Source organism: Hyperolius riggenbachi, chromosome 10 (genome assembly GCF_040937935.1).
Source record: "Hyperolius riggenbachi isolate aHypRig1 chromosome 10, aHypRig1.pri, whole genome shotgun sequence".
In the NCBI taxonomy this organism is placed as follows: domain Eukaryota; kingdom Metazoa; phylum Chordata; class Amphibia; order Anura; family Hyperoliidae; genus Hyperolius; species Hyperolius riggenbachi.
This window is the reverse complement of record NC_090655.1, coordinates 240,393,135-240,420,027: the sequence shown is the minus strand read 5'-3', so window position 1 is coordinate 240,420,027 and position 26,893 is coordinate 240,393,135. Positions and strand designations below refer to the sequence as shown.

At 45.2% G+C, this 26,893-nt stretch overlaps 2 protein-coding genes across 2 annotated transcripts in view; both read right to left on the bottom strand.

Annotated features, from left to right (window-relative positions):
* LOC137535021 (zinc finger protein 721-like) overlaps nucleotides 1-26,893 on the bottom strand; it is a 111,373-nt gene that overhangs the window by 28,027 nt on the left and 56,453 nt on the right. The gene's annotated exons all lie outside the window — the stretch shown is intronic.
* The window catches only part of LOC137535813 (zinc finger protein 436-like), a 41,986-nt gene continuing 34,205 nt past the window's right edge, over nucleotides 19,113-26,893 (bottom strand). The window contains exon 5 of the mRNA XM_068257707.1: nucleotides 19,113-20,114. Coding sequence (XP_068113808.1) covers nucleotides 19,156-20,114 — 959 coding nt within the window. The 3' untranslated portion in view covers nucleotides 19,113-19,155. The remainder of the gene's footprint in view (nucleotides 20,115-26,893) is intronic.

Below are 26,893 nucleotides of genomic sequence, written 5' to 3'. Positions count from 1 at the left end.
TTCTGGGCCCACTGCAGCTGTTTCTGCTTGTGAGCTTAGGTTAGGAGTGGTTGAAAAAAAGGTTTATGCACCTTTCCTCTGGAGAATCCTGCACTTGGATGATGGCGGGACTCCGGAGGCACCAGCAGCTTCAAATATGTGTTTGCTGCTTTGTAATGGCATTTTAGCAGCCATTCTCTTAATCTGATGTAATTGTTTGGCAGAACCCGTCCTCATTTTGCTTTTATCTTTTGCTTATATTTGCACAAACCGTGTGTGCTCTGAGTCAGCCACAAAGCTTTCAACAGTACGATGATCATGCATAAGTTTTTGTGAAATATAAAGGTTTTCATAACTTGTCCAGGGCATTCAACTATTTCACACTTTTCAGCAGCAAAGAGATCATTTCTCTTTCTCATATTGCTTGAAAATGGTGATCTGCTTAATAATGTAGAACACCCCCTGTTTTTAGTAGTTTTTCCCTTAATCAGGCTCACCTGGCAAACTAGATATCATAGGTGTCTGAGATTGATTTCAGTGATCAAAAGAGCCCTGAGACACAATAACATCCATGACTTGAATTGAAAAACAAAATATTTAATTTTTATTACACTTAAAGGGATGCTTAAGTGAGAAAAAAAATGAGTTTTACTCACCTGGGGCTTCTACCAGCCCCCTGCAGCCATCCTGTGCCCTTGCAGTCACTCACGGAGCCTCCTGTCCCCCGCCGGCAGCTACTTTCATTTTCGTTTGATTCTTCCATTCCTGGCCGCAATAGCAGTATAGAGGGCGCTATTGCGGCCAGGAATGCGAATAATCAGACGCATGGCCAGGTTGTCGCCGAAACTAAAAGTAGCTGCCGGCGGGGGACAGGAGGATGCGAGCGAGACTGTGTTGGCATGGGACAGCTGCAGGGGGCTGGTAGAAGGTGAGTAAAACTCATTTTTTTCTCTCACTTAAGTGTCACTTAAAGCATAATTTGCATAATAATTTGGAACACAGTGTAGGCAGATGGGACAGCAAATTCGATCATCAGACAGATCCCTCTCTTCTCGCATCTGACCAGAGAAGGATCTATTGCTGCCACACATCTGCATGCAATCCACATCTGTCCAACCGCGTCCACCTGCTGAGCCCCCCAGGTCTCCCCCATGTAATGTCCATACCACCCGCCAAGCAGATCTGTATGCAGTGTAGTTTTGGATCACCTGTCAGCCAGCGTGCCTCCTACGCTCTTTCTCCATTGCCGCCCGGGGCGCCTGTACCCCATGACCCCGCTGTATGAATGTGATGTCATTACATGAGGCGGGGTCACAGGGATACAACTGAGCCCCTGCCATGTTTATCTGATGATGAGGGATGTAGGAAAAGTTCTGTACTGCTCTCTCCTTTCTAAGAAATAAAAGTCTCCTCTTACCCGGTGATGTGAGGGCCGGCTGATTCTCAATCATGGTGTCCTTATAGAACGCCTTTTGTATTTGTAAGTACTGATGCCACTCCTACATGGAAAAATAGACAGAGACATACTGACACCTTATAGGAAGCTGACACACACAGTGATACAGTTACCATACAAGCAGATGCCTTGCTGTTAGTGGAGAATGTCCCATAATTCCCAGCACTGCTCACCTCTCCTGTCAGCAGCTCCATCATCTTGATGATGACTTCTACAATTTTCTTCACATTGTTTCTCTCAGATATCAAGGAGTGAGGTGGCCGCTGTGTGATGGGGGATGGACCATGGTGATGACTGCTGGGTGTTAGTAGCTCGCCAGATGTCTCCTTCAATATTTTATAATTCTGTACAAACATATACAATAACAGTCACTGTGTACATTCCCAGAATCCTCCTCACCTCTCCAGTGAGCTTTGTCTTATTAATAGAGATAGCAATGATGTCATATAACCTTCCCAGAATCCTTCTCACCTTTCCGGTCACCAGTTGGATGATCTCCAGGGTGAGGTCAAATATCCTCTCAGTCACGTGACTCCAGTCCTCCATCTTTATTGATGTGGTCATGTGACCTTCTCAAAAGGTCTTTCCCTGTAAAGGTTCTCACTTTGCAGCGATGGGTCTCCGGTTCGATTCCCAGCCTGTGCAGCATCTGCAAGGAGTTTGAATGTTCAATCCATGTCTGTGTGGGTTTCCTCCAGGGACTCAGTTTCCTCTCACATGCAAAAAACATACAACTACGTTAATTGGATTGCTCCCCAAAAAATCCTAAAGGTACGTACACACGCACTACAGAAGCAAACGACGGGTCCGTCAGACCCTCCCGCTGGGCGGGTTTTCAGCAGACTGTAGTGCGTGCGGATCATTCAGAAACAGCCTTATCAGTTTGCCAACAGTACGTATACACGCACTACAGTCTGCTGAAAACCCGCCCAGCGGGAGGTGCCGACAGACCCGTCGTTGGCTGCTGTAGTGCGTGTGTACGCACCTTTAGATTACAATGGACATTTGATTATGGTAGGGATTAGATTGTGTGCCCCTCTGAGGGACAGATAGTGACAAGTGTAAATACTCTGTACAGCGCTGCAGAAGATGCCTGTGCTATATAAATACTAAATAATAGATAATGGATCAGGAAGCCACACACATTCCTTCCCTGACTTGGAGATACAGAAGAGGAGTCCCAGGTCACTATTGTGGTGACACCTATCTAGGCACCACTTATGAAATTATCATCTACCAAGTTTTATACCAATTTTTTTGCACTTCAGTGACTTTGTCTCAGCCAATGTGCAGCGCAGCTGAAGTTATTACTTACCTCTGAAGAAGCAGATGTCGTTCCATAAAACACCAGTCAGGATTTGTGATTTTTCTCTGAAACAATTGTCTATTTTGTGATATGGCAGGATAGTGTAGTTGTTAAAGGGAACCTAAACTGAGAAGGATATGTATTTTTTTCCTTCTAAAATAATACCAGTTGCCTGGCTGTCCTGCTGATCCTGTGTCTCTAATACTTTTAGCCACTGCCCTTCAACAAGCATGCAGATCAGGTGCTCTGACTGAAGTCAGCCTGGATTAGCTGCATGCTTGTTTCAGGTCTGTGATTCAGTCACTACTGAATCAAAAGAGCAGCCAAAGAGATCAGCAGGACTGCCAGGCAACTAGTATTGTTTAAAAGGAAACATCCATATCCCTCTAAGTTTAGGTTCCCTTTAAGGGCAAAGCCTCTGACAAAAGAGAACAGGATTTGAATTTCGGGTCTTTCTATTAAGTAAGCCATTGTCTAGTCAGTAAGGAGTCCTTGGATGTCAAGCCTATCTCACCTTTGCTCGGCCCTGGCTATAGAAATGTATAATAAAAATAATAATAATACAGTAGTGTGTGACTGTGATAAGGACATTAGAGTGTAAGCTCTACTAGTGCAGAGATGATGGGAAGGGCTCAGTGATCTCTGTACAGCGCTGTAGAATATGTCAGAGCTATATAAATGTATAATGAGAATAGTGTGTGACTGTGAAGAGGACATTAGAGTTTAAGCTCCTGTGGTGCAGAGATGATGGAAGGGGTCATTGATCTCTGTACAGTGTATATGTAGCAGCAGCTGGTGATGGGGAGGAGACACAGGGGTGTGATGTGTTACAGGGTATATAAATCCTTCCTGTATTATGACATCTACATATAATACATGTAAAATAAAGTTCTCTCTCTCATTACCTCCTCTGCTGCCAACACCAGCAATGTCTCCTCTCTACTTCCTCCAGCCTCCTGCATAACTTCCTGTCTGTGGCTCCTCCCCTTCCTGGCCCTGCATTGCATTGTGTATGTGTGGGATGGGGCTGTAGAGTAGTGATGGGAATTCCGGCTCTTCTCAGAGAATCGGCTCTTCTGAATCGGCTCCCATTAAAGAGCCGGCTCTTATGGCTCTCAATCGGCTCTTCATTAAATATCACTGGACACCACTCAGAATCGGAGTAAAAGCCCCGCCCCCGTCTCATGTCAACTCCAGACAGCTTCTCTGACTGGTGCAATCCCTCCTGCTACTGCTCTGCTCTGCCCCAAACACTCCTCAAGCTGCAAGAGGAGGACTACATCTCCCAGAATGCCTCAGCGCCCTTTATTACGGAGCAAAGCAGAGCTAAAAGGGGCGGCTGAGGCATCGGCTCTTCTCAGAGTGAGCATCGGCTCCTCTGATTCACTTCAAAGAGCCGGCTCTTAGAGCCGGCTCGTTCGCGAACGACCCATCACTACTGTAGAGTAGAGATGGGAAGTTCGGATCTTTTCAATGATCCGGATGATTCGAATCGGATCATTGAAGAGATCCGGATCTTTGATCCGAATCTCGGATCATTTTACTACCGGAAGCATTCGGGGGTGAAATGAACAGCAGGACAGGTCTGTGGACAGGAGAAGGAGAGGGGGGTGGACACACAGAGAAGGGGAGAAGATGGACAGAGGGCAGGGAGTGGACAGAGAAGGGAGGAGGGACGAGCAGAGAGCAGAAATGTTTGCACGTAATACCCACATGCTGAAGTCATATGCTTTACATATATTTCACCTATATGTTCATCTGTACACTTTGAAAGAAAAGGTCGCACAGTGAAAGAAAGCATACCCAGAAGATAAGTGCAGCTGTTTAGTGCCGGGTGCAGGAGGATTATATTGCCTTTCAATCACAGTGTCTGCAAAGTTACTGAGCTGTGCTGAGCCAAACTTCCAATGTGTTCACTGTGCACAACTACGGAACAGACAGCCTATAATGAGCAGCAGATTATAGCCGCCAGTATGTGTGCTCTACACATATCTGGCAGTGGCACCGATGTCCCCTCTCTCTCATCTACCTGTCTCCCTGCAAGGCTGCCTCCCATCCAACAGAGCGATCCCTGCTTCCAGGACCCCGCTGCCCGCTGAGAGGGGGCGTGTCGCTCCTGGCCCCGCCCCTTTTGCGATCCGAATCGTTCATTTTGATGATTCGGATGATCGACTCATAAAATAGATTCGGATAGATCCGAATCGTTCATGATCCGGACAACACTACTGTAGAGATCACGGGCAGCTCTCCAACGCCAATTTACAGTCAGTGGGATGTGCAGCACAAAACCAGGGTAAATGGCAGCAGGATTTTACTGTGGCAGCCCCCTTTATTTTTTAGTCGGGCTGGACAGGACCCCTTACTGAACTGCTGTGGCTGCCTTGCCTTCTTCCCATCTCTCCAGCTGCTGCTCTTGCACTCTAGAATGATATAGCCCCCACCCCTGAAAGCAGGAATTTGTGGTCCTTTGTGCCCCCAGATAGCAGTATAGGGTAGCTATGTGTGCCCCCAGAGTAGCAGTATTAGGTAGCTGTGCTTGCCTCTCAGATAGCAGTATTAGGTAGCTGTGTGTGCCTCCAGATAGCAGTATTAGGTAGCTGTGTGTGCCCCCAGATAGCAGTATTAGGTAGCTGTGTGTGCCCCCAGATAGCAGTATTAGGTAGCTGTGTGTGCCCCCAGATAGCAGTATTAGGTAGATGTGTGTGCCCCCAGATAGCAGTATTAGGTAGCTTTGTGTGCCTCCAGATAGCAGTATTAGGTAGCTGTGTGTGTCTCCAGATAACAGTATTAGGTAACTGTGTGTGCCTCCCGGGTAGCAGTATTAGGTAGCTGTGTGTGCCTCTCAGATAGCAGTATTAGGTAGCTGTGTGTGCCTCCCAGCAGAATTAGGTAGCTGTGTGTGCCCCTAGTTAGAAGTAGGAAGCTGTATGTGCCCCTAGATAGCAGTATTAGGCAAAGCAGGTTGTTTTGACACTATTAGGCACCCCATATCAGCAATGAGCGAACGCCAGACCCCTAATTACACTTTCCTCTGAGTGTGACAACTCAGAGGGGGAATAGTAATTAACACCGCCGGGGAGTTTAGTGGCTGCAGGGAGAGCCATCATTCGCCTCACCATGCGCCCAACTCACCGCCGGTCAGAGCTTATGTTACATATTAGGTAGCTGTGTGTGCCCATCGATAGCAGTATTAGGCAGCTGTGTGTTGCCCTAGATAGCAGTATTTGGTAGCAGTGTGTGTAACCCAGATACCAGTATTGGTTAGCTGTGTGTACCTCCCAGATCAAAGTCATGGGCGTCCACAGAAAATTTTCCGGGGGGGGGGCACCGAAGCTTGGGGGGGGGGGGGAGGCATGCAGCGCGCCGCACCGAAGCTTGGGGGGGGGTGTAGGCGTGGTCACGGATGGAGCCATATTCACATGAACTTAGCAATGGTGGGACATTTGACAAGGACTATGGTAGGAAATAGATTGTGAGCACCTCTGACACAGGTGCCCCCCAGTTTAGGTAGTGACAGGGACCCCCCATGTTTAGTTCCCCAGTATAGTTTAGAGAGGTAGGTGCCACCAGAATAGGCTTCATAGGTAGGTGCCCCCAGTATACAGTCCTGGCCAAAAGTTTTGAGACTGTCAAAAATATTGGAAATTAGAAAAGTTGGTGCTTAAGTTTTTATAATAGCAATTTGCCTATACTTCAGAATGTTATGAAGAGTGTTCAGATAAATTGCACAGTCCTTATTTGCCATGAACATTAACTGAATCCCCCAAAAAACTTTCCACTGCATTTCATTGCTGTCATGAAAGGACCTGCTGAGATCATTTCAGTAATCATCTTGTTAACTCAGGTGAGAATGTTGATGAGCACAAGGCTGGAGATCATTATGTCAGGCTGATTGGGTTAGAATGGCAGACTTGACATGTTATAAGGAGGGTGATGCTTGAAATCATTGATCTTCCATTGTTAACCATGGTGACCAGCAAAGAAACGCATCCAGCCATCATTGCATTGCATACAATTGGCTTCACAGGCAAGGATATTGTGGCTACTAAGATTGCACCTAAATCAACAATTTATAGGATCATCAAGAACTTCAAGGAAAGAGGTTCAATTCTTGTTAAAGCGGATCCGAGATGAAAAACTAAATATAACAAGTGACTTGTCTATATATCTTATCTAAAGTTTAGATAGTTTACACAGCAAATCTATCTTCAAACAGCTTCAACAGTATATTAATATTTTTTCCTGTGATACAATGGGAGCAGACATGTTTTCTGCTTGTCACTATTACACAATTACACACACAGGCAAGCTTATCTGTATCTAGGCATGCTAATCTGCATATTCTGTGAAAACTCCACTCTTATCTCCTCCATTACACAGGCAACTGATCTGTATCTGCACTGCAGCTCTCAGATTGTGAAAACTCTGCCTCTGAAATCTATAGCTAGTAACACCTTTTTCACCTGCCCAGACTGAAATCCCACAATCCTTTGCAAGCGCCAAGGCACTCTGGAGAAGCTGTGGGTGTGGCTTGTTTAGTTTATAGGAAATTAGGGTATTAAAACAAAACAAAAAAGTATTTGGCTTGAGGAATGCCCTATAAACAATAGGAAAGGAACACAATTATGCAATGAGTAAAAGTTCATCTCGGATCCACTTTAAGAAGGCTTCAGGGCGTCCAAGAAAGTCCAGCAAGCACCCGGATCATCTCCTAAAGTGGATTCAGCTGCGGGATCGTAGTGCAACCAGTGCAGAGGTTGCTCAGGAATGGCAGCAGGCAGGTGTGAGCGCATCTGCACGCACAGTGAGGCGAAGACTTTTGGAAGATGGCCTGGTGTCAAGAAGGGCAGCAAAGGAGCCACTTATCTCCCAAAAAAAAACATCAGCGACAGATTGATCTACTACATAAAGTATGGTGAATGGACTGCTGAAGACTGGGGCAAAGTCATATTCTCTGATGAAGCCCCCTTTCCGATTGTTTGGGGCATCTGGAAAAAAGTTTGTTAGGAGAAGAAAAGTTGAGAGCTACCATAAGTCCTGTGTCATGCCAATAGTAAAGCATCCTGAGACCATTCATGTGTGGGGTTTCTTCTCATCCAAGGGAGTGGGCTCACTCCCAATTTTGCCAAAAAATACATCCATGAATAAAGAATGGTACCAAAACACCCTCCAACAGCAACTTCTTCCAACAATCCAACAACAGTTTGGTGAAGAACAATGCATTTTCCAGCACGATGGAGCACCGTGTCATAAGGCAAAAATGATTCCTAAGTGGCTCAGGGACCAAAACGTTGACATTTTGGGTCCATGGCCTGGAAACTCCCCAGATCTTAATCCCATTGAGAACTTGTGGTCATTCCTCAAGAGGCGGGTGGACAAACAAAAACCAACTAATTCTGAGAAACTCAAAGAAGTGATTATGAAAGAATGGGTTGCTATCAGTCAGGATTTGGCCCAGAAGTTGATTGAGAGCATGCCCAGTCCAATTGCAGAGATCGTGAAAAAGAAGGGCCAACACTGCAAATACTGCGAATACTGCATAAATCTCATGTGATTGTCAATAAAAGCCTTTGAAACATATGAAGTGCTTATAATTTTAGTTCAGTACATCACATAAACAACTGAAACAAAGATCTAAAAGCAGTTTAGCAGAAAACTTTGTGAAAACTAATATTTTTGACAGTTTCAACACTTTTGGCCAGGACTGTAGGTTTGATAGGTAGGTGCCTCCAGTATAGGTTAGATAGGTAGGTTCCCCTAGTATAGGTTAGATAGGTAGGTGCCCCAAGTATAGGTTAGATAGGTGCCTCCAGTATAGGTTAGATAGGTAGGTGCATCCAGTATAAGTTAGATAGGTAGGTGCCTCCAGTATAGGTTAGATAGGTAGGTGCCTCCAGTATAGGTTAGATAGGTAGGTGCCTGCAGTATAGGTTAGGTAGGTGCCTCCAGGATAGGTTAGATAGGTAGGTGCCCACTGTATAGGTTAGATAGGTAGATTTCCGCAGTATGGGTTAGATAGGTAGGTACCCACTTAATAGGTTAGATAGGTAGGTGTCTGCTGTATAGGTTAGATAGGTAGGTGCTCACTGTATAGGTTAGATAGGTAGGTGTCCACAGTATGGGATAGGTAGGTGCCCGCTGTATAGGTTACATAGGTAGGTAGGTGCCCTGGCTGCAGCGACGGTGGGGGGGCAGTTATATAAAAGTTATAACTCACCTTCCTTCCTCTGCCGATCTTACACAGCCTCCTTCCTGTCCCGGCATCCGTCGCATTGGTAATTATTATTATTATTATTATTTTTTATTTATATAGCGCCAGCATCTTCCGTAGCGCTGTACATAATACAAACAAATAATGAGGAACAAATATACATAAGAAATACAAGACACTGTACAGTCATGACATTGAATAGAATAAATACAGATAGATACATAGTTGATATGTAGTTGGTACATATACATATGTTAAAATAACATCAGTATGAGAAAACACTAGGAGGAGGTCCCTGCCCTTGCGGGCTTACAATCTAGAGGGTAGTGGGGAGGAAACAAAAGCCAAGGAAACACAAGGATTAGTGGGTGAGCCAGTGTGCCTTCAGTGCTGCCTATAGCAAATTATAGGCTTGTCTGAACAAGTGTGTTTTCAGAGTACGTTTGAAGGTTTCCAGACTCGTGGCATGACGAACCGGCTGAGGGAGGGAGTTCCAAAGGAGAGGGACAGCCCGTGAAAAGTCTTGGATGCGAGAGTGAGAGGAGGTGACTAGGTTGGAGGACAAAAGGGTCTCCTGTGAGGAACGGAGGGTCCGGGCGGGGAGGTATCTGGAGATTAAAGAGGAAATGTATTGAGGCGATAGCTTGTGTAGAGCTTTGTATGCAAGTGTGAGAAGTTTAAACTGGATCCTTTGGGCAACTGGTAGCCAATGGAGGGATTGGCAGAGAGGGGCTGCCTCAGAGGATCTAGAAGAGAGGTGGATGAGACGGGCCGCAGAGTTTAGTAGGGATTGGAGAGGTGCCAGTCTACTTTTTGGTAGACCACAGAGTAGGGTGTTGCAGTAATCAAGACGGGAGATGATTAGGGCATGCACAAGCATTTTAGTTGCTTCTTGTGAAAGGGAGGGACGGATTCTGGAAATGTTTTTGAGATGGAAGTAGCAGGAGGTAGTTAAAGGGTTAATATGTGGTTTAAAGGAGAGCTCAGAGTCCAGAGTTACCCCTATGCAACGAGCTTTGGGGGTTGATGCTATTGGGGTGTTATCTACATTGATTGTGACAATTGGAGGTGGAACAGAGAGCGAAGGTGGAAATATCACAATCTCCGTTTTGCTCATATTGAGTTTAAGGAAGCGGGATGACATAAATGTAGATACAGCAGATAGACATTCGGGGACTTTTGATAGTAGTGTGGAGAGGTCTGGGGCAGAACAATAAATTTGGGTGTCATCAGCATAGAGGTGATTTTGAAACCCAAAAGAGCTTATGATCTGTCCCAAGCCATGGGTGTAAATGGAAAAGAGGAGGGGTCCAAGGACTGACCCTTGTAGTACTCCCACAGACAGTGGGCGTGGAGAGGAGTTGGTATTGGCATAGGAGACCATGAAAGAACGTCCAGACAGGTAAGAGTTGAGCCAGGAGTGTGCTAGGCCCTTGATTCCCAGTGTTGAGAGGGTCTGGAGAAGTAGGGTATGATCAACAGTGTCAAAGGCAGAGGACAGATCTAGGGTATTAGTACCGAAAATCTGCCTTTGGCTTTAGTAGCTAGGAGGTCATTGGCAACCTTAGTGAGAACGGTTTCCGTAGAGTGTTGAGGGCGGAAGCCAGACTGGAAGGGGTCCAACAGGGAATTAGCAGAGAGAAAGTTAGACAACTCTGAGTAAATGTGGCGTTCCAGAAGTTTGGAGGCAAAGGGAAGGAGAGAGACTGGGCGGTAATTAGAAAGGGCAGTAGAGTCTAAAGAGGGTTTTTTGATTAGTGGTGTTATGATAGCTTGTTTAACTGAAGAAGGAAAAATGCCAGTAGAGATGGAAAGGTTAAACAGTGTTGTTAAAGCAGGAATGAGGGGGGAGGAGAGCTGGGGGATAAGATGAGAGGGAATAGGATCTGAGGCGCATGTAGTAAGATTAGCTTTAGAGATTAGTGAAGAAAGACGCTGTTCAGTTAAGGCTGAGAAGATTGTTAGCGGGCAGGAGGTTTGAGTGGGTGAGTGGGTATGTGGAGAGGGATAGTTGATAGTAGGGGAGCTGCCGGGCAGAGAGGAAAAAGGAAGAGGTGATTGGACCGGTGAAGAGGGTTGCTTTTGAAAGCTGTTCTGTAGTGTTTCAATTTTGTTTACAAAATATGCTGGAAAGTCTTCTGCAGACAAGCTTGTGGTTGTAGGGGGAGGCGGGGGTGGAGAAGAGAGCTGAAGGTGTTGAAAAGTTGTTTAGGGTTATGGGATTGTGAAGAAATGAGTGTAGAGAAGTATGACTGCTTTGCAAGTGAGAGAGCGTCCCTAAACTGCAGCAGCGTGTTTTTATAGTGGGCAAAGTCATCTGCATTGGAGCTTTTCCTCCACTGCCGTTCTGCTGCCCTGGACTGTCTTTTCAGTTGTTTGATGGGTTCAGTCAGCCAGGGCTGTCTGTTGATGCGGCAGGGGCGGAAGTTGGTGAGAGGGGCGGCTGTGTTCATGACAGCGGTGACTGTGGTGGAGTAGTAGATGGATGCTGACTCGGGGTCAGTGTAGGATGACAGGGAGCCCAGGGGTTTTAGAGAGTCAGCTAGGGAGCAGAGGTTGAGGTTGCGATAATTCCTGCATAGGCGTGATGGCTGCACTATGGTAGCTGGAGGGGGCAGGGAGGGGCTGATTGTAAAAGTTATGAGATTGTGATCTGAAAGGGGGAATAAAGAGTTATTAAATGTGGAAACTGGGAAGAGCCGGGTAAAAACTAGGTCCAAAGTGTGCCCATCTTTGTGGGTGGAGGTTGAGGACCACTGGGAGAGGTCATAGGATGAGGTGAGTGAGAGGAATTTTGTGGTAGTGGAACAGTTAGTGTCTATGGGGATGTTAAAGTCCCCAATGATGATGGAAGGAATGTCAGTGGATAGAAAGTGGAGAAGCCATGTTGAAAAGTGGTCAATGAATGTGGAGGCTGGTCCAGGAGGCCGGTAGATGACAGCAACCTGGAAGTGGTGAGGGGAGTAGATGCGGACAGCATGAGCCTCAAAAGAAGAGAAAGCCAGAGAAGGTGCAGGTGCAAGCGGTGTAAAGGAGCAGTGTTCGGAAAGAAGAATTCCGAACACATATTGGTAACAACAGCAGAGAAAGCCAGTGATAGCAGTATTAGGTAGCTGTGTGTGCTCCCGGATAGCAGTATTAGGAAGCTGTGTGCCTCCAGATAGCAGTATCAGGTAGCTGTGTGTCCCTCCAGATAGCAGTATTAGGTAGCTGTGTGTGCCTCCAGATAACAGTATTAGGCAGCTGTGTGTGCCCCCAGATATCAGTATTAGGTAGTTGTGTGTGCCACCCAGATAGCATTATTGGATAGCTGTGTGTGCCTCCCAGAAATCAGTATTAGGTAGCTGTGTGTGCCCCTAGTTAGCAGTATTAGGAAGCTGTATGTGCCCCCAGATAGCAGTACTAAGCAAAGCAGGTTGTTTTGGCACTATTAGGCGCCCCATATCAGCAATGAGCGAACGCTGGACCCCTAATTACACTTTCCTCTGAGTGTGACAACTCGGAGGGGGAATACTAATTAACACCGCCGGGGAGTTTAGTGGCTGCAGGGAGAGCCATCATTCGCCTCACCATGCGCCCAACTCACCGCCGGTCAGAGCTTATGTTACATATTAGGTAGCTGTGTGTGCCCATCGATTAGGCATCTGTATTAGGCAGCTGTGTGTTGACCTAGATAGCAGTATTTTATGTAACTGTTCCCCCCGTATCTCCTACCATAGTCCTTGTCAAATGCCCCACCATTGCTAAGTTCATGTAAATTTGGCTCCGTTCGTGACCACGCCTACACCCCCCAAGCTTCGATGCGGCATGCTGCGCGCGCTGCATGCATTTCCCCCCTTTTTTGCCCCGGGGGGAGCGGGGCAAAAAAGGGGGTAAATGCATGCAGCGCGCGCAGCATGCCGCATCGAAGCTTGGGGGGGTGTAGGCGTGGTCACAAACGGAGCCAAATTTACATGAACTTAGCAATGGTGGGACATTTGACAAGGACTATGGTAGGAGATAGATTGTGAGCACCTCTGACACAGGTGCCCCCCAATTTAGGTAGTGACGGGGACCCCCCATGTTTAGTTCCCCAGTATAGGTTAGATAGGTAGGTGCCACCAGAATAGGTTTCATAGGTAGGTGCCCCAAGTATAGGTTAGATAGGTAGTTGCCTGCAGTATAGGTTAGATAGGTAGGTGCCTCCAGTATAGGTTAGATAGGTGGATGCCCACTGTATAGGTTAGATAGGTAGGTTTCCGCAGTATGAGTTAGGTAGGTGCCCACTCAATCTTACACAGCCTCCTTCCTGTCCCGGCATCCGTCGCATTGGTAACAGCGCCCCTGTGATGATATGATGCGGTCATGTCATCACAAGGGGCGCTGTTACCAACGCAATAGATGTCGGGGAGAGAAAGCCTGTGATAGCAGTATTAGGTAGCTGTGTGTGCCTCCCAGATAACAGTATTAAGTAGCTGTGTGTGCCTCCCAGATAGCAGTATTAGGTAGCTGTGTTTCCCTCCAGATAGCAGTATTGGGTAGCTGTGTGTGCCTCCAGATAGCAGTATTAGGTAGCTGTGTGTGCCTCCAGATAGCAGTATTAGGTAGCTGTGTGTGCCCCCAGATAGCAGCATTAGGTAGCTGTGTGTGCCCCCAGATAGCAGCATTAGGTAGCTGTGTGTGCCTCCAGATATCAGGATTAGGTAGCTCTGTGTGTCCTCCAGATAGCAGTATTAGGTAGCTGTGTGCTCCCAGATAGCAGTGTTAGGTAGCTGTGTGCTTTCCAGAAAGCAGTATTAGCAGTATTATATGGCCTCTCTGTCCTTCCCAGGTTTTATGCAGCTCCTCTCCAGGATCTATGCTGCTCCTCTCCAGATGCAGGTGACAGGAGATAAGCTTTGTATTTATTTATATTGATTTTTATTATTACTTTTTCTACAAGAAAAGTAAAGGCTTACAACTTTCATATGTGTACCTATAATCATACATGACATTTCATATACAAAGAGGTTTTATATTTGTCATTGTCTCAAATACAACAACCTTTATTATTCTATATAATTATATTATTTATTTATGGAATTTAGAATGAAAAGATACATTAATCAGGAACATGTGAAATATTACAAATAAACGTTTGATTTCATACAGCACTTCCTGCTGGTGTGACTGGTGAGTTGTGTAAGCAGAAGTTTTCTCACTTTACTGTTGTAGCATACAGGTCTCTAAAATTACAAGAGTCAAGTGTCCTGACTCTGATTGGTTGGTCCCTGTGGGGGGCGGAATCACAAGAAACCGAGAAAAGCAAACCAGGGGTAGTCACATGATGAGGTGGGCGGGGAGAGCTGAGAATTTTTATAAACAGCTACACTACCTGTGTAGGAAAGGCAGCTTGGATTATACAATAAATTAATCTTTGTTTTTAGAATGTGTCGCCAACTCGCCTTCTCCAATCACTATTCCCCTTCACCTATCAGCAGTAGAGATGGGCAAACATACCTTCCGTGCGTCCGGACGCTTCTCGCTCTAGTGACTGCCGTGACTTCCTGTTTTATACAGGAAGTCGCGTCAGTCACTAGAGCGAGAAGTGTCCGCGCTGGAACGCATGGAAGGTATGTTTGCCTGCCGCTGCCCGCCGCTACGCTGTTATGTAACTATTGAAGCTGTAGGGGAAGCACAGAGGGGAAAGCCCGAGGTGAGGGGGGGGGGGGGACCTTCCCCCCCTCCCCCCCTCCCCGCTGAGTGTGGCCATAGCTTTCCCCTCATGCTGCGACCCCTCCAGCCCCCCATTGTTACGCCCATGGATTAGAAATTTAATAACATGTGCAACAGAGAGAGTCATATATTGAATGCCCACGTGGACTCTATTATATTGAATTTAAACGAAAAAAGCATCCATGGTGTATAAGTCAAGCGACCACAACCGCATATGACAAAATATAAATTTATTTACAGGACGTATCCCGGAATAAAAACAACACTACACCAGTGTAGCTGGGAGGGGAACAGATATCAAATATACAACCATATAGTAATATAGTAATCACACAGTGCAATTGGAGAGGAGGATAGGAAGTTAGGATGTAAACATCAAAACATACAAAGATCGTATGATTCACCATCAACAGCACAGTCTCACTAATATCACTATCATAATGTGTCTAAAAATAAAGTGGCCACTGATAGAGAAAATGTATGAATTAAAATAACATCCTCACCACTTCAATGCACTGCCCCTCTTCAGCGAACGTCGGTGAGTGAGACCTCACATGTATCGCACCCCCTACGGTGCTTCTTCGGAGATGAGCAGTAAAAGAAAGGGCCGCCATAAATACCGCTCTGAAGCCGCCGCTGATCGATGCAGGAGCGAAGACTGGGCTCCCGTATAGGGGAACATCTTCACAGGGCCGGCGCTACCATTAAGGCAAAGAAGGCAGCTGCCCCAGGGCCCCAGAGCTTGTAGGGGCCCCCAGTGGCTACAAGAGGAAAAAAAAATTCAAATCGGCCTTATAGTTTTTGAGAAAATCGATTTTAAAGTTTCAAAGGAAAAAAAATACACATTTAAAAACCTGCCGACTTTAATGGTTGATAGCAAATCCTCCTTAAATGCTAGAAACCCTAAAATTGCAGGATAGGTTAAGGAGATCATTAGGAGTAAGAGAAAAAAACTATTTTTCAAAAATACCTTATAGTTTTTGAGAAAATCTATTTTAAAGTTTCGAAGGAAAAAAGTATACTTTTAAATGCGGTAAATGTCACTTTTAGTACCTAACGGTAGTGTAATTTTACATGCATCAAATGAAAGCGCAATAAATTTCCTGATGGGGTTTCCAGGGGGCCCATACGCAGCCGCAGCACTTTGGCCAGGGATCGCTATACAGCCGCAATATGGCTGTATGAAGATCCCTGGCATTTTTTTCTATTTTCCCAATTTTTTTTTTATATTTAGAGTGTGGGATTTTTTTTTTTTTTTTTTTAATTATGTGGGGTCCCCCCTCCTGAAACTTTTTAACCCCTTGTCCCCCATGCAGGCTGGGATAGCCAGAATGTGGAGCTCCGACCGATTGGGACTTCACACCCTGACTATACCAGCTGCAAAAAAGGTCCTCTAATGCCGATTTTTGTTCCGGGGTATATGTTGGGGGGCCCCCAGGTTTATTTTGCCCTGGGGCCCCAATGTTGCTTAAACCGGCCCTGGATATTCAAAATATTGAGGAGGCCGACAAAGATAGCCCTTTAGGCTTACATTTCAAAGAGCAGCACGAGGGTTCACCAAAAGGTTTATGCTTTAAGGGAATAATCCATCAAAAACCTCCAAGAAGAGGCAGCAATATTGAAAACAAACTGTATAAGATTGAAGCATCTTGGATATATAGACTTGGTACCTAAAGGACTGAATTCAGATCTGAATCTGGCCTACTTCCTTGATTAAAGTATACAGTAGAGTAGATGTCAGCTGGCACTTGATACTGGCTAGCCTCCAGCAGTCTGCCCTCTGGAAATGTAGTGTGCACCAGCCAAACAGTTGCAATCAGAAATAGTAGAACAAAACAGTGCTGGGCACCAACTGCATCTGCTTCCAGTGAGAAATGTTTTGACAGGCTATACATACAGAGTGTTAAGCCAAGGGGGTATCAGGTCTTACAGCCGTTTCACTGTTACCCGCTTCCTCAGAGACCAAAGGACTTCCTTGATTAATATTACTGCCAATTAAAACAATAGATATACTATTATAGGTGAAGTAAATTGCTGCCACCTATTATGTGAAATATGTGGATTATGAAGCTGAGCAAGTGATCTAGAGAGATTATGAATGTGATCCAGATTGGAGATAAAATATCTAGGGAAATCGACACCAATCAAAATTGGATGTGTGGATTCACATGTTGTTTAGAGAATTGGAAAATTCCACTAGCTGTTGATGTTTATGTATGAGGATTCCCCCTTGATAATCATGTGCAAATAGTAGCAGTTTGTTAAGTTCATGTGTCATCACAATATGCCACTTACAGGAAGAATTTAATCAAAAGTAAGGTGAAGCGAAAGTTACAGCCCCTGGGAGGAGTTATTCCTTTAAGGTGATGTGTGTTGTGACGCTGAAATCATCCTTATGCGTTGAGAAAGCCTGTGGGCGGGGTGAAACGCATCAGCAGGCGGGGCCAGGGACAGAGTGAGCGCTCGCATAGTCCAGGAAGCCAACTTCATCAAGCTAAGAACGGCGTTCCAGGCCACGCACGGAAGAAACCGCAAAGCTGAGTACAATTGGCGCTGGATGGAGCACGGACGGGCAAGCCATCAGCCACACAGCAACAAAAGCGTCTGTTGACGCAGGCGGCGGGCGAGCCGCTAGTGAGCAGCAGAAGAAACGGGAGAGCCGATAACTAAGAGCCGGATCATCCACAGGCCTGAATCATTTGGAGCTGGCCCTAGCAGAAGTCATCCCAACAGGAATCGTGAGTCATACTGAGAGAGCAGCATGGTTGTATACTACTGTGACATAAGACACATGTGTTGAAGATTAGCAGGTTCCTATGGACTGTGTATATGATGCAAAAGCCTCCTTTGACACAATTGGCCACAAACCGAGAGGGAACTGTGCATAACTAATTGAGTAGTACAGAGTGAATTACTTGGGCAACAGAGTCATCAATCTAGTCCTGATACAAACCGAGCTGTATAGCCAGCCAGATAGTTTAATCGTGAGGCCTCTGTGGTGTGCGTCGGTGGTGGGCCTACACATGATCCATTTTCATTGGTGGCCAAGACGGTTTGCATAGGCTTGTGCTGGGCGACCGTACTTATCATTTACCTGATATTGATCAGTGGAAATTTGAAGGAGTGCCTCTTCCTACCCTGGTATGATTTTAAATGTTTTTATATTATTGTGTGGGGAGAATTGTACTGATTCACCGCATTTTTTGTATGACAATAAAATACATATTTTTTTGATAAGCACAGGTAGAGTCACCAGAGTTTTTATACACAATTATTGATACATTTTCTGGTATACGCTCCCCTAATTGGGTTGTGCAAATTGTGATATATGTGGCCGCCCACGTTAATACTAATTTAAGGATTAAAGGATACCCGAAGTGACATGTGACATGATGAGATAGACATGTGCATGTACAGTGCCTGTCACACAAATAACTATGCTGTGTTCCTTTTTATCTTTCTCTGCCTGAAAGAGTTCAATATCAGGTATGTGAGTGGCTGACTCAGTCCTGACAGGAAGTGACTACAGTGTGACCCTCACTGATAAGAAATTCCCCTTTGTATCTCTTTCTTGCTCTCAGAAGCCATTTTCTGCTAGGAAAGAGTTTTATAGTTGGAATTTCTTATCAGTGAGGGTCACACTGTAGTCACTTCCTGACTTGAGTCAGCAACTTACATACCTGATATTTAACTCTTTCAGACCTGGAAAGAAAAAAAGGAACACAGCATAGTTATTTGTGTGCTAGGCACTGTACATACACATGTCTATCTCATCATGTCACATGTCACTTCGGGCATCCGTTAACTCACCCCCCGCGACGGCCAATCGCATTGTTCATGCCACTCGCCCAGCTACTCCTGTGATGTCATGCATGCGTGGCTCCATTGTCCCTCCGCCTCCCTGTATGGCAACACAATGCATCACAAGCTACACAGCTGACACAAGTCTGTGCAGCCCAGTGATGTCGCCCAAGGGCATAGAACATCCATCAAAGGTGTATACGCACCTTAAAGTATACCTTAGCTGTAATGTAAATTTCAAAATGACGCCCTATGTGTGTGTGGGGAGGTGCATATAGGCTTACCACACCTTACATGGCCTGGCGTCTTCTATGGTTCATCTGCTGTGCCCCCATTGTCAGCTTCCTGGTTGGCGCCCTTTGACCTGACATACTGTAGTGTGCATGCACAGTATGTCCTATTGGGCTGCCTGTGACTGCGCTCGCCGGGGACTAGTATACTGTACGCACGCACGCAAGCGTTATAACGTCCCGGAGCGTGCACACTCAATCGTGAGCACGGTCACAGGCAGCCCAGTAGGACATACAGCGCATGCGCAGTATGTCGGCATCATAGGGCGCTACCAGGAAACTGACAACGGAATGCACAGCAGGAGAACCGTAGAAGATGCCGGGCCACGGGAGGTGCGGTAACTCTATGTTAACTTACCCACACACACAGGGCATCATTTTAAAATTTAATTTAGAGCTAAAGTATACTTTAAGTAGGTTAACTTTCTGAAAGATCTCCTATATTCTGAACATGAAGAAGAGGCTTGCCGGTGTGTCTTCTCACATGTTTAAGAAGAGCCCCATTATCAATGAAACATTTCCCACACACTGAGCATGGATAAGGCTTCTCACCTGTGTGAGTTTTTAGGTGTCTAAGAAAGTCATACTTTACTGAAAATCCCTTCCCACACTCTGAACATGAAAATGGTTGCACACCTGTATGATATGCCTGATGTCTAATAAGATTACACTTCTGAGTGTAGCCTTTCCCACACTCTGAACATGTATAAGGCCTTTCACCTGTGTGACTTATGAGGTGTCTTAGAAGATTACACTTCTCAGAAAACCCTTTCCCACACTCTGAACATGTATTAGGCCTCTCACCTGTGTGACTTATGAGGTGTCTAACAAGGACAGGCTTTTTTAAAAAACACTTCCCACATTCTGAACATGAAAAACGTTTCAACCCTATGTGAGATGCCTGATGACTAATAAGGTGTTTTTTATGAATGAAGCCTTTCCCACACTCTGAACATGAATAAGGCCTCTCACCTGTGTGACCTCTTAAGTGTGCAATAAGGTAACTATTTTTTGAAAATTGCTTCCCACACTCTGAACATGTATAAGTATGACCCTCTGTGTGAGTTTTAAGATGTAGGGTGAGAGTGGATTTTCTACTAAAACTTTCACCACATTCAGAACATGATAATCGTTTACCAGCTCCACACCTATCAGCACTTGTGGTACTGGCAGAGTCCTCAGCATTAGATGGAGCTTTTATAGAATGTGGTTGGTCAGAAGATTCCCCAGGATCGGAGGGTGATCCATCTGCACTGTGATCTCTATGATGTGTATTTCCAGTGATTGGAGAACATTGTGTGACACCATCATCTTCTGTAGCACCATCTGGAGGCAGAATAAGATGGACCTCCGAGGGGTTCCTCACATCATTTTTGTCTGTTGGGGGAACAAACATAAAACAATGTTTATAGTTGCTGTGTTTTAGTTGGGAATCCTGTATGCTGCTCTAGTAGGCAGAAGTGTCACAGAGATACAGCATAAATTTGGTGGCAGAAGAAAATGAAGACCTAAAATATGAAAAAATATGATTCAACGTAACATGATGAAATACACGTGTGTAAAGCCCCAATCCTACTTACACCAAGCTGTGCTCCTTTTCCCAGTGTAAGGGGAAATAAGTTATGACTCTACATTGTCGTATCTATGCAGTTAGAGTGTAGTAACTGTCACTGATAACCAAATACATCTAATAAAACTCTGTGGCAGAGAAACACTTCTGAGTGCCGGGAACAGGTACAAAACAAACAGTTCAAGATTTGTGAATGGGACCTGAAAAACATTAAAGCTGGTTTCACAGTGGGAAGTTACAGGCGCACGTTAGAGCAGCCTGTAACGCACCCCACCGCACAGTAATGAAAAATCAATGGGCTGTTCACAGTGCCCACATTGTGTTACACAGTAACGCTGCACCTCAAGATAACGTACTGCATGCAGTACTTTATACGCGGCTAGGCCGCGTTAGACTGCTTGCAAATGCTCAGTAATGTTGGGGAGGAGGGGAGAGCGGCCAGGCACATGGCTAATTAATATTCACTGCACGGTGTGACGTGCATTGTTTGTGTTTACTTCCTGGAGTGGCCGCTCTGTGCGGCGATTGGCTGGCGGGACCACTTGATGCCACATGCGTCCAAGAGTACGCATCACGGCATCACGGACGCCAGAGTGAGCTGCACAATGCGGCTCGCTCTGACGTCCACATCCAGCACCACCAGGCATTGCGTTAGGGGCACGTTATGCGACCATAATGTCCCCTAAAACGCAACGTCCTGGTGGGAAAGAAGCCTAAATGTCATCATTATTCCAGTACTATTTGGGATTAGGACTAGGACTATACAAAGGAATGAAGATGGGCCTTTCATGTGGTGTACAGTGTCTCCTCCTCATTTGTTGGTACTATGATGTTATACTGAGGAATGGAGATGGGCCTTTCATATGGTGTACAGTTTCTTGCCCTTATTTGTTGGTACTATGATGTTATAATGAGGAATGGAGATGGGCCTTTCATATCGTTTACAGTATCTTCTCCTCATTTGTTGGTACTATGATGCTATACTGAGGAATGGAAACGGGCCTTTCATATGGTGTACAGTATCTCCTCCTCATTTGTTGGCACTATGATGTTATACTGAGGAATGGAGATGGGCCTTTCATATGGCGTACAGTATTTTCTCCTCATTTGTAGGCACTATGACGTTATACTGAGGAATGGAGATGGACCTTTCATATGGTGTACAGTATCTCCTCATCATTTGTTGGTACTATGATGTTATGCTGAGGAATGGAGATGGGCCTTTTATATGGTGTACAGTATCTCCTCATCATTTGTTGGTAGTATGATGTTATACTGAGGAATGGAGATGGGCCTTTCATATGGTGTACAGTATCTCCTCCTCATTTGTTGGCACTATGATGTTATGCTGAGGAATGGAGATGGGCCTTTTATATGGTGTACAGTATCTCCTCATTTGTTGGTAGTATGATGTTATACTGAGGAATGGAGATGGGCCTTTCATATGGTGTACAGTATCTCCTCCTCATTTGTTGGTAATATGTTATACTGAGGAATGGAGATGGGCCTTTCATATGGTGTACAGCATCTCCTCCTCATTTGTTGGTAATATGTTATACTGAGGAATGGAGATGGGCCTTTCATATGGTGTACAGAATCCAGGGCTGTGGAGTCGGTCCAAAAATCCACCGACTCCGACTCCTCAGTTTAGGATTCCACCGACTCCGACTCCACGACTCTAATTTGCATATTACAATTTTGTTGATTAAAAGTATGTAACATGAAATTCGTCTCATAACTGCCAACGCTTAGGAATTTTACAAGACAACTGAAGTGAGAAGGATATGTAGACTACTATATTTATTCCCTTTAGACTAAAACTAGTCCTTGGTAAGAGTACTTGTAAAAGGTACAAACCGGAACAAAGAACATCTATCAGGCCCTAGGCAATGTAAGTGTGGGTACATGTAAGAATGATGTGCAGGTACTCTGCAGGGGAATGAGGAGATTGTAAACAGACAACACCTCTGTGTTCAATGTGCACAGCATTCTCAGTGGATTCCCTGCAGCTCTGTGGGGAGTGCATATGTAGAGTATAGTACTACTGTGTAACAAAGTAAACCTGAGACAGATGAAATTAAAGTTTTATACATACCTGGGGTAACCTCCAGCCCCCTTCAGGCTAATCAGTCCCTCGTTGTCCTCCTCCACCACCTGGATCTTCTGCTATGAGTCCAGGTACTTGAGCCAGTCAGGCGTAGTGCGCATGCACACACTCCGCCGCCAGGAGCATACTACACCTGTGCAGCACTATTGCGCAGGTGCAGAATGTTCCTGGCTGTGGGAGCGGCATGCGGCCGGACAGCGCTGACTGACTAAATTACCGGGACTCATAGCAGAAGATCCGGGTGGTGGAGGACAGTGAGGGACTGATTAGCCTGAAGGGGGCTGGAGGAAGCCCCAGGTATGTATAAAACTTTACTTTTCATCCGTCTCAGTTACCCTTTAATTTGTAGTCACCAAACCAAATTTTAATAACATATCAAATTATTTTATTTCATCAGCAAAGGGAGTGCATACATTTGCATAAATCAGCATCAATGCAGAATTATTTCCATCTTGTTGACCATCTCTATTAGTGACATAGCTACACATCAGGCTTTATTCTTACAGCATAGATGTTATTTAGTATATATAAGAGATTCCTGTGTACACATCATATATACAGTCACAATCAGATATGTATATCTGACCTTAAAAATACGTGGACTGCTTTATTGAAGCAGCACAAGTAACTAATTTTGATTGGTTTATTTCATTTTTGTATACTAAGCACAGCTATTACTGTATATATACTGTATATATACATTATTTTTAATGACTATTATCTGAGAAATAGAACATTTTATCATATTTTCTATTTTAATTACAGTTACAAATTCATTAGGAGTCGGAGTCGGTGCATTTTTTCCCGACTCCGACTCCAACTCCAGGCACCCAAAATTGCCCGACTCCACGACTCCGACTCCGACTCCACAGCCCTGACAGAATCTCCTCCTCATTTGTTGGTACTATGATGTTATACTGAGAAATAGAGATGGGCCATCAATATGGTGATAGAAGTGGTAGATGGAGAGTTGGGGACAGAGGTGGTAGAAGAAGAGTTGCTGGAGACAGAGGTGGCAGAATACATGCTGGTAGAGACAGATGTGGTAGAAAGAGAGTTGGTGAGGACAGAAGTGGTAGAGGGGCAGTTCGCGGAGACAGAGTTGGGAGAGGGAGAGTTGCAGGAGACAAAAGTGATAGAATGAGAGAGTTGGTTGAGACAGAGGTGGTAGAGAGTTGGTGGAAACAGGGGGGGGGGGGGGGTAGAAGAAGAGTTGCAGGAGATAGAGCTGGTAGAGGGAGAGTTGGTAGAAAGAGAAGTGGTATAAGGAGAGTTGGTGAAGACAGAGGGAGAGCTGGAGGAGATAGAGGTGTCAGAGGGAGAGTTGGTGGACACAGAGGTGGTAGAAGGAGAGGTGGAGTCACAGGACTGTATGGGAATCATAAGCTACATAGCACACAGGAACCCTGCTGTACATGTGACACTGCAGAGAGCATGTGAGGGTGTAATACACATGTGGGTGGTCCTTACTAAACTCCTATGTCCATATTGTACCTCACATGTCAGTGGTGAGTGCAGCAGAGGGAAGTGTAACTGTCTGTGGGATGAAGGAAGGGAGGGGATGAGAAGTGGGTTGATGGATTTTGGGTTCCCACCGGCATTCTGATTTGCCTGATCCCAGCATGCTTTGCATAGGGTACGTATTTGTGATCCCACTTGTAGGGTACAAAGGAAAAACACATCCCATCTACAGACCTTCATGTTATAGAACAGGAGACAATATCCCAGCTAAATAACTATATCATGATTTGGCCAGAGAACTTCTGCTGTAAATAATGCTCATCATCTACCAAACCAGACTAAAGGCTAATTCATACTAATAGTAGAAGAACAGAGGTGCCAGCAGGATAAAAATATCTAAAAACTTTAAAAATGCTTGGGAGGCAGCAGTGGACTTGCCTCCAAGAAGCAGACATGATAACTAGAGATGGGCCGAACGGTTCGCCGGCGAACGGTTCCAGGCGAACTTTGGGGGTTCGCGTTCGCCTGCATCAGGCGAACTTTTGCGGAAGTTCGATTCGCCCCATAATGCTGTATTGAGCAAAATTTTTAGCCTCCATTTCACTGTCAGCAGACATGTTATTGTCAAACACACTGCTTTCAGTGCTAGAGAACCCACCCACCCTTCAAGCTAGGTCCTTTATACCATTTGACTCAGTTGTCTGCCTACACTAATTAGTTATGGGACAGCTGCTACACACTCTGCTAGGGGGATTTTAATTGGCCTCCCTCCTCCCTCCTACCTATTCCCTCCTCCCTCCTACCAGAGGGAGGAGGGTCTCTTCTGCCAGGGAATTATACTATTTTAAAAACCAGTATACATCATACCATAGCTGGGAATACATATATGAGTATACATCATACCATAGCTGGGGATACATACATGAGTGTACATCATACCATAGCTGGGAATCGAACCCAGATCTCACTGTGTGGTGGGCACGTCACCCTAAGCACTGTACCACTACAGAAGTAAGTGAAGCTAGCCTAAAATTTAACATTTATGCTCAATGCAATAGAACCATTAGGTTGCTTAAAGGAGAACTGTAGTGAGAGGTATATGGAGGCTGCCATATTGATTTCCTTTTAAGCAGGGCTGTGGAGTCGGAGTCGTGGAGTCGGAGTCGTGGAGTCGGGCAATTTTGGGTGCCTGGAGTCGGAGTCGGGAAAAAATGCACCGACTCCGACTCCGACTCCTAATGAATTTGTAACTGTAATTAAAATAGAAAATATGATAAAATGTTCTATTTCTCAGATAATAGTCATTAAAAATAATGTATATATACAGTAATAGCTGTGCTTAGTCCACAAAAATGAAATAAACCAATCAAAATTAGTTACTTGTGCTGCTTCAATAAAGCAGTCCCCGTATTTTTAAGGTCAGATATACATATCTGATTGTGACTGTATATATGATGTGTACACAGGAATCTCATATATACTAAATAACATCTATGCTGTAAGAATAAAGCCTGATGTGTAGCCGTGTCACTAATAGAGATGGTCAACGAGATGAAAATAATTCTGCATTGATGCTGATTTATGCAAATGTATGCACTCTCTTTGCTCATGAAATCAAATAATTTGATATGTTAAAATTTGGTTAGGTGACTACAAATTAAAGGGTAACTGAGACGGATGAAAAGTAAAGTTTTATACATACCTGGGGCTTCCTCCAGCCCCCTTCAGGCTAATCAGTCCCTCGCTGTCCTCCACCACCCGGATCTTCTGCTACGAGTCCTGGTACTTCAGCCAGTCAGCGCTGTCCGGCCGCATGCCGCTCCCACAGCCAGGAACATTCTGCACCTGCGCAATAGTGCTGCACAGGTGTAGTATGCTCCTGGTGGCGGAGTGTGTGCATACGCGCTACGCCCGACTGGCTCAAGTACCAGGACTCATAGCAGAAGATCCAGGTGGCGGAGGAGGATAACGAGGGACTGATTATCCTGAAGGCGGCTGGAGGAAGCCCCAGGTATGTATAAAACTTTAATTTCATCTGTCTCAGGTTTACTTTGTTACACAGTAGTACTATACTCTACATATGCACTCCCCACAGAGCTGCAGGGAATCCACTGAGAATGCTGTGCACATTGAACACTGAGGCGTTGTCTGTTTACAATCTCCTCATTCCCCTGCAGAGTACCTGCACATCATTCTTACATGTACCCAGACTTACATTGCCTAGGGCCTGATAGATGTTCTTTGTTCTGGTTTGTACCTTTTACAAGTACTCTTACCAAGGACTAGTTTTAGTCTAAAGGGAATAAATATAGTAGTCTACATATCCTTCTCACTTCAGTTGTCTTGTAAAATTCCTAAGCGTTGGCAGTTAAGAGACGAATTTCATGTTACATACTTTTAATCAACAAAATTGTAATATGCAAATGAGAGGAGTCGGAGTCGAGGAGTCGGAGTCGGTGGAATCCTAAACTGAGGAGTCGGAGTCGGTGGATTTTTGGACCGACTCCACAGCCCTGCTTTTAAGCTATACCAGTTGCCTGGCAGCCCTGCTGATCTATTTGGCTGCAGTAGTGTGAATCACACCAGAAACAAGCATGCAGCTAATCTTGTCAGATCTTACAAAAATGTCAAACACCAGATCATACCATAGCTGGGAATCGAACCCAGATCTCACTGTGTGGTGGACACGTCACCCTAAGCACTGTACCACTACAGAAGTAAGTGAAGCTAGCCTAAAATTTAACATTTATGCTCAATGCAATAGAACCATTAGGTTGCTTAAGGGAGAACTGTAGTGAGAGGTATATGGAGGCTGCCATATTGATTTCCTTTTAAGCTATACCAGTTGCCTGGCAGCCCTGCTGATCTATTTGGCTGCAGTAGTGTGAATCACACCAGAAACAAGCATGCAGCTAATCTTGTCAGATCTTACAAAAATGTCAAACACCAGATCATAACATAGCTGGGAATCGAACCCAGATCTCACTGTGTGGTGGGCACGTCACCCTAAGCACTGTA